Source organism: Rhincodon typus, chromosome 10, assembly GCF_021869965.1.
Source record: "Rhincodon typus isolate 14 chromosome 10, sRhiTyp1.1, whole genome shotgun sequence".
Taxonomy (NCBI): Eukaryota; Metazoa; Chordata; class Chondrichthyes; order Orectolobiformes; family Rhincodontidae; genus Rhincodon; species Rhincodon typus.
Genome location: NC_063341.1, coordinates 30,008,113 through 30,016,518, shown reverse-complemented (window position 1 = coordinate 30,016,518; position 8,406 = coordinate 30,008,113). Strand labels below are relative to the sequence as shown.

Sequence of the window (8,406 nt, the reverse complement as noted above, 5' to 3'; positions counted from 1 at the left end):
AAAACGTCAGCCTTCCTGCTCCTCTGATGCTGCTTGGCCTGCTGTGTTCATCCAGCTCTACACCTTGTTATCCCCAGAACATTAGTGGGGTTTCTGGATTAATGGTTCAGTGATAATGCAACATAGGAGCCTTAAATAAAGTTAAACAATATGAATCTGATCACAGTCTGAGACAAACATGAGAAGAGGCTGGTCTGGCTTTGCTTAAATCTAGAACAACATCTAAGATGGTCTGAAAGGGCTTGATGGGGTCTCAAAGGACAATTTACCCTGCATCTAACATGAGCAATGTCTGTCTGAAAAAGGTGTCTCTCGGATAAGACAGTACTTTTATCTGCATCTAACCAATGTAATACCAAGCTCAAGAGCAGTTAACTGTGATGTTTAGTGCCCATTAGGAATTGTGATTGTTTCCTTTGCACTTACATCTCTCATTCTGATCTTCAGATCACTATGTGTATTCAATACACTATTGGAAAGAGCAAATCATCACCCTTAAATCACCACATTTAAAGTTCTTTCACATCAGGTGAGCCATTTCTTGTGCAATATCACTTATCCGTTGTTCCAAACAGCATTCTATCCCAGGACAGCAATACTTACTTTCTGCTAACAAATATAATTCAAACTAGTGGCTTGCTGGAGAGGCGCTGTTGGGTAAGACACTGGTCTGCAACATGATTTCTCCCACAGCAAGCTCCTTCTGTTATTCCCAGGTGTGCTGTTTGCGAGTGCAGATTAGGAACATTCATAGAGGGGCAAGAAACCAATTAGACCTTCACTGCTGTAAGGAATACAGAACCCATTACCACAAATCTCTGGTTGAGGCATGCAGCATGGATGCATTTAAACTGATGCAAACGAGGGAGTGACAAAGCAAAAAGAAACTTGCATTTATAACATGCTTTTCACAACTTTAGAAAGTCCCAAGCCACTTTACAATCAGTTGCGTGCTTTTGAAGTGTAGTACTATTGTTGCATAGGAAGCACGGCTTCAAATTTACACATTGCAATACCCCAAAACAACAAGAAAGACCATCTGTTTTGGTGACAGTCAGCAAGGCAATAAATATTGGTCAGGATGCTAGGAAGAACTCTACTATTCTTGGAAATAGCATTATGGGATCTTTGGCACCCACTGGACAGGGAAGAAGGGGATTGTGGTTCCACACCTGATCTGTAAAGACTTCACCAGTACTCTACTGAGAGTGCCAGCCTGGATTAAGACCCTTTAACAAAATCTCCTGACTGGAGCAAGAGTGTCACCCAACAAGCCACAGTTGACACCAGAAAGAAATAGGAGGATCTATTCATGGGTGAATGTAGAGAGGCAGAGGTGGCTCATTGGAACATAAAAGTGGACCATTACTGCTGTACAGTGCATTTTTGTGCTGTAGATTCTATTTCATTCTTAGCTAACTGCTATATTGCTGCAGCCAGGGTAGAATAAAATCTTCCTCCTAGCAGTATTCGCTTGCCTTCTTTTACCAGAGAACAAGTAAAGCAGAGAAAGCAGTAACATGACCTAGCTACATCAACTTGGAAACCAAGAAATACACACAGCAATTGGTCTCTAAATTGCCACAAAGTTGAAGGTGAGATAGGCTGCTTTGCAGGTACCACTGCTCGTGTTCTTTCTTTAAAAAAGCAATTATTTTGTCTGTTAAATTGTTATATTTAAACATGACAAGCACTGTTAACTTCAAATATTTCTCAACATTTTCTGAAGAAACGTCCTTATCCTGTGACATTGTCCATAGTGCCACCCACCCTGCATTATCTCACACAAGTGGCTATATTTCACACACAAATCATGTTTAAATTTTCAAAAATCATGAACTTGCACTGTTCAGTGTCTTCATACAGTTCAAATACAGGGTTTTATAATTTCATTTTCCCAAAATCCTAATGACAATACGGTCACATTTGTCACAACAACATGGTGAACAAAACAAGGACCTCAGGATTTGAATTAAACCATCCTAAACCCTCAGCTTCTCTGCAGTTTTGAAACAAATATGGAATAGCAGTTAAACATCTGTTTGTTTATAAATAATTTTACTGCAATCCTGCTGAGAATTTGCAGAACAGAAATTTCCATCAGTGGATGCAGCTCGGCTTTCAGAATGGTGCCTCTTAATGATAATCCTAATTATCCGCTCATCCACCTTGCCCAGAATATACATTTTTTAATATCTGTCTCAGACAGCTGTGCTTTCTGTGTTTGAAGTGAAATGTCAGCTCTTGCTAATATGACATTGCTTACATCTGTAGTGATTTCTGAGTACTTTGAAGGTGCAGTTCAAAGCCTGATTAAAAATTCTGATTTATTCTCTCAAGCTCCAGGATTCTAACCACTGCTCCTCCAGGATTTAGCGAATGCATTCTGTTTTATATATTTTACTGAACAATGTCACGGTAAAACAAGATGAAAAATTGCAATCTTTGTCAACGGTGACATTCTTCGAAATAACCTCTTGGAATTTTATGGTTGGAACACAACCAAGAGGCAATCATGTACAACGGAAAAGATTTCCTTCTGCTACCTCCCTCACAGGTTGATCGAAGTATGCACAAATTCAAAGGTGCCACATACTTATTAAAACAGAACAAAAAGATAATTTATTTTCCTAATTAATATGCTTGTTTTAAAAACTGACAACTGATAGGACAACTCCAAAAAAGCAAGAACTCTGTCTCTTGAACTGTTAATGTTTTTTTTATGTGCCAAACACCATTAAATGTATTTTTCAAATATATCCTATCACCTTCTGAAGAAATGTTCTTATCCTGGGATATTGTCCACAGTGCCAGCCACTCTGCATTATCTCACACAAGTGACTATATTTCAGGTACAAATCTGGACAAGGACTGTCAGCAGGCTATCCATCCCTCAAAACATCACAACCATGCTGATTCTTTGCAAGCCACACATGCTCACTTTCTATTAAGTATCACTGTGAACAATTAGAGATCAGGAGCAAAACTCTGAGCATCTTGTTTATTGTTCTGCCATCTGTGCCAATGGCAAATCTCACTCCCTTTTGCTTGCTCTGGCTGAGATTGGCTAACTCAGCACAATCCTGGTGATGAAATGGGGACATTCCTAGCCCATTTGGCACAGCAGCACACTAACCAAACTAGTCAGCTGAGCAACCTGGGAACCTGAGGCATTAATTCTTCAATGAAAGATTTGGATTTCTCAAGTCGATTTTGTTATCTCTCCTTCACAAAACACAACCTCAGGAGCAACAAACCAAATAATCTGTTGCTGCACCAATGGCTAGTATCAATTTCAGTAGAGAAGCCAGCAACAACCTGTGTACTCTTACTTTCTTTTACGTACTGAACTTTAACTTGGCCAAATTTAACCACCTCTACTGTGTAATCCGTATTTTTGCATGTTTGGTTTAGTGTGTTTGCACACAACTTACAGAAGTCAGGAATTATCTTTTTTTTAATAGTTTTATCCGAGTGGGTTTTAGTGCAATAAAGCAAATCACTTCCTTGTTTTAACTGAAGTGATCCTGTCTCGCTAATTCTTCATCCTTTTCTTTTAAAAGAGATAATTACACAAAGAATTGGCAAGCCAATCCTTTTAAAATTCAAAATCTCTTGTTACAGTCAAAAGAGAGGGAAAAGAGGGCAGCCAGTCCACCCCACCTACTGTCCTCAACTAGACACAACAACTAGTTGATCTCCATCCATGAACTTCCCTGCATTGTGTGGCTTAGGGTAGAAAATTAAACACATTTCTAGCCATCCCTCAATCTCATTTGTGCCCGAGAGGACACTTCCTTTCACATTTCCTTATCTCCTGAAAACACTGACTCATGCTGACAGACATTTTCACAGGGTTCTAGGGTAAGTGTAGACCATTTCATCATTACAATTTTCACAGATGAATCTAAACAAATTTGGCTTGTCAAGTGATTTGAACATGGAATAAAGTTCAGCTAACCCTAATCGTCTCCCAGCATCCTCACTTTATGGTACGCATTGCTAGATATTGATCAAAAGTTGGAAATACTGGCCTAGCTCAAACACACCAATGTGAAATTTTCAACACAATGCTTGCTCAAACTGAGATTAGCTAACTCAGTACAGATTGAGTGTGGAGATGAACCTGAAATCTTACAGTATGTGTGGCTTGATTAAATTAACTTTACCAACTGTGTGTAACACTCACTTGTGTACCATTGTAACATCAACTACAAAGTAACTTATTTTGAAGTGTTTACAAAATAATGATGTAGCCTTGAGGCAACAAAGTATTTGAAGCAGTTTCACTCTTCAAACCTAGATGTACCCACATGTTCTGACCAAATGCCAAGGCTAACACTGTGTGTGTGCAGTTTGACAATATTAAAAAGCATTAATTTCTTGTTCATTCATATCAAAATATATGTAGGAAAACCAAAGCAAAAGGTGTATTTCCTATCAAAATAATTAGAGAAAACGTATTTTTCTCTAAAAGCAGTTATATAGTCACATTGTTCAGTAAATATTATATATTCAAGACTATGTTGTAAACTAAACATACTGTTAAAAACAGAAAATATACAAGAATCTCAGAACTGTTACAGCACAAAAGGAGGCTATTTGACATGACATGCCTGTGCAGTGTCTCCAACTGAACAAATCAGCTTGTGTTATTCACTCCCTGTCTTCTCCCTGTAACACCGCATATTCTTCCTTTTCAGATATTACTCCAATCCCCTCCCAAATGTGGTAGAGACAGGTTCAAATGAGACATTGTCAGGCAGCAGATTTCCGATCCTAACCACTTCGTGCATGTGCACGTTTCTTCTCACGTCTCTATTGCTTCTTTTGCCAATTCATTAAATCTATGTCGTCTCATTCTCAATTCTCCCAGCAATGGGAACAGTTCTGTCCCCAACTTATCTGATTAGAATGCTCCATCAAATTTCTTCCTAACTTTCTCTTCTCCAAGAAAAACAGTCTGAAATTCCCTAATCTCTACATAAATGAAGTTCGTTATCTCAGGAACCATTTTCAGGAATGTTTTAGAGGCACGCTCTCTAATGCTGGACCATCTGGTGGGTAATATTTACAATGAACTGCATCTACATTATAAACTAAGTCTTGAAGGAGAGAATTGCTACGTCAGTGGCTTTTATGAATAACTGCATTACTAATATTTAATGCTAAAGCACTCAGAGCAAAAGGTTCCAGTTTTAGTTCTTAGGCTGTGCTGATCTCAGCCAGAACAACAGAAGACCCTGGAATGTAAAATCATCCAGAGTTCCTAATGCTGATTTCTATCCAAGTAATTCTAATGCTAAAGTGCAGATGAGGTGAAAACTGGGTCTAAGCACGGCTGCAATGTTGTACCACATCAAATAGCTTTGGCAACAACCCCACCAAGGTTTGCATTTGAAAACTGCCACTTGGTCAAGATGCCAAGCAGTTCCTTGCAGTTACAAAACCAATCACTGCTTTTGGAACTTTTATTTTGCTTTTGTTTGGAGAACAGGAGAAAACAAAACTAAAAATATTTGCAAAATGATTACAGAAACTTACAAATCCTCGTGGATTCTTTCCAACACATGTTCACACAAACCATTATTTATGTAAGTACAACGGTCATCTGTATAAATAAATTAAATTAAATTTATGGCCTCCATAAACATCCGAAGAAACCAAGATGGTTCAGGGCTCACATTACTACAAATTGTCAAAAAAACACATGCAATCCTTAAAAAGTTGGTTAAATACATTTGAACAAGAGCTGCACTTGTAACTTCATGCATCTGGCAATTTAAAAGTTAAAGCTGCAAAGCAAACGCACAAAAGGAAGGTGAGGTGCTGTATGAATCACTAAAGTCAGGAATACAGGTCATCAGCTGTAAGCTTTCCTCACGCCTGCCCCATTCACACCTCGAATTGATGTGACTGAGAGAAATAAATAAGCCTTTTCTCCATTATGTACAATTTTACCACACAGGCAGGTCAAAAAGCCAATGGTACAGCACAAGACATCACACAAACAGTCCTGAAGAAGGGTAATACCTGAAACGTTGACTGCTCCTTTCCTTCAGATGCTGCCTGGCCTGTTGTGTTCTTCCAGCCTCCTGTTTGTCTATCGCACAAACAAGGCCACCTCACCCAATATCCACATTTCCCAGTTGCGGACACTCAACATCAGTTAGAAGCTAGAACGCTGTTGATTTGCCACTCTGGTTTTGAAATACTGAGCAACTCTGATTCACTTCCCTCCACTTCCAGTTCCCCTATTGTGATCAGTCAACTGCACTCAAACCAGAAATCAGTTCTGGGATTAATATTCTCTGTAAAATATCATATCAAATGCACTGACCACCTAAGTACTGGAATAACTCAAATTCATCTTTTCCATTAAATGAAAAACCAATTTTTATTTTAAAAATAAATTAATATTTACTGGAATCTAACCCAGTAACAAAAACAATGAAAAGAGGTAATGAAGCCCCCCCCCCCCCCCACCCCCAGCTAGATAAAACTTTCCCACATCTTAGAAGGGCACACAGTCCGAGCATATTTAACACCTCCTTGACTGCAAGGACCATTTGCTTTTACCTTTTGTCAGCCCCACACAGGCTTAAGATACCACCCATTATGTTTATCACAGGTATCTGTGGGCAAGGAATAGAAGTAAAAATGAAATGAATTTAACCCTGAGATTGTCTCTTGGAGTAAGCTTTAAAGAGCCATGAAGCATTATTTTGAAAGCATACACAATTCAACATACAAATTGAGGTTTTAAAAGACAAAAGTAAAGATTTTTGTATTGAAATGATACTACACTTTTATTGAAATTACAAATTAGTGCTACAAGTTGAGCTGAAGAAAAATGGAAAGGATGAGAGTTTAACTACTGAAACACTGAGAAAAAAAAAATCAATCACTGACATGAAGCCTGTAGTGGGTTAATAGAATAAGGAAGGCACAGGTCAGAGGCACTGATAGGTTACCAATGATCCCCAAATCGTTTAATCCTCAACCTGGGAGCATGGTGTGAGACGAAAACATTTAAAGTGTAAATGTCTATTCTGGACACAGATTATGATCAAGAAGGAAAACTGAAATGAAGAATCCGCATCTTGGTGTGAAGACTGAACTAGAATACAAATTACAAGCATATAACTTGCATAACATGAATAATCAACAGTGATGGAATTTGGCAAATAAATTAAGAACAAGACAATACTGGCTGGAAAGGCGATAGCGAATGGAATAAGACAAAAGAAACGTGGCACGTCGATGTGAATGAAGAATTTACAGCTTGCATTCAAGGAGAAACGAAGCAGTGGGTGTCTGAAGGGGGCTACTTAACAATAGCTGGTAACGGTGAATATAAAGTGCAATCGGCAGATTTAGAAATTAGAAGTTGGATGATCAATGATGGACAGCAATTAGAAGGGGAACTGATTGCAATAGATACAGAGCTATCCTAATTTTTTTAATATAAATCAATATCACAGCAGGCGCCAGCATCTAGCCCGCCCAAACAATTATTAGCAATACACCAGTTCACTTATTAACTGAAGCAGGCAAAGACAGTTTCACTGGGAATTCATAAGGTTGAGTATACAGTTTAGGAAGAAACTTGGGCGCCCAAGATGAGAGGATGCAACAAGACTGAAGGGTTATAGGGAACAGGTTCCCCCGCAACTTGGAAGGTTCATTTCTTGGCGTGAGGATGCCTCATTCAGGTGGGTATGGGTTTTGCAGAGAGGGAAGAGGGACTGTCCATCAGGAGAACTGCACGCTCCTACCTGCATGTTGAAGACTCCGAGCTCCCTGGTAGCTAGGACGCGCATCTGATTCGCGAGAACTTGCGCCTCGTCCAGGATGGAGAAGTCTCCGGCTTCTGAGGCGGCAGCAGCGGCAGGGAGCTGGAGCAGGACCAGCAAGGCCGGCGGCACGAGCAGCAACAAGGAGCTCAGTGAGCGGGGCACCCATACACACAACCCCACGGAAAGTCCAGCTCCCAGCTCAACACATCCACCTCCCCCTCTCGCCATGACGAAGGAAACTAATCTGGATGTGCAAAAAAAGGGGGTAAAAAAAACTTTCTTCAAACTCTGCCGCAAACTTCCCACACCACCACCCCCCCCCCCCCCGCTCAAAACCTTTAAAAAAATACTACCCACATCAATCCCCTACCCCCCCAAAAAAAATCCAACTGCGAGACTGCTTCTCTCCCTCCAAACATAAACAAGACAAAAACTTTCCTCCACTGAGATTCCCTAATGCAGTTCCCTCTCCAAAGGCGAATCCCGGGACTCACTGCTTTCTCTCGGGGAAAAAAAAGCTTGAATTGCAGCCACAAAGGATCAATGTAAAACCCGGGCTGGATCTCTGGCTAAAACACAAGCTGTATAACCATGGCAACCTCATCTA

General features: G+C 39.9%; 1 protein-coding gene across 1 annotated transcript in view; it reads right to left on the bottom strand.

Annotated features, from left to right (window-relative positions):
- The window catches only part of cachd1 (cache domain containing 1), a 158,844-nt gene extending 150,760 nt beyond the window's left edge, over positions 1–8,084 (bottom strand). Inside the window, exon 1 of the mRNA XM_048601971.1 lies at positions 7,779–8,084. Within this exon, the coding sequence (XP_048457928.1) occupies positions 7,779–8,027 (249 nt within the window). The 5' untranslated portion in view covers positions 8,028–8,084. The remainder of the gene's footprint in view (positions 1–7,778) is intronic.
- Between the last annotated feature and the right edge of the window lie 322 nt (positions 8,085–8,406).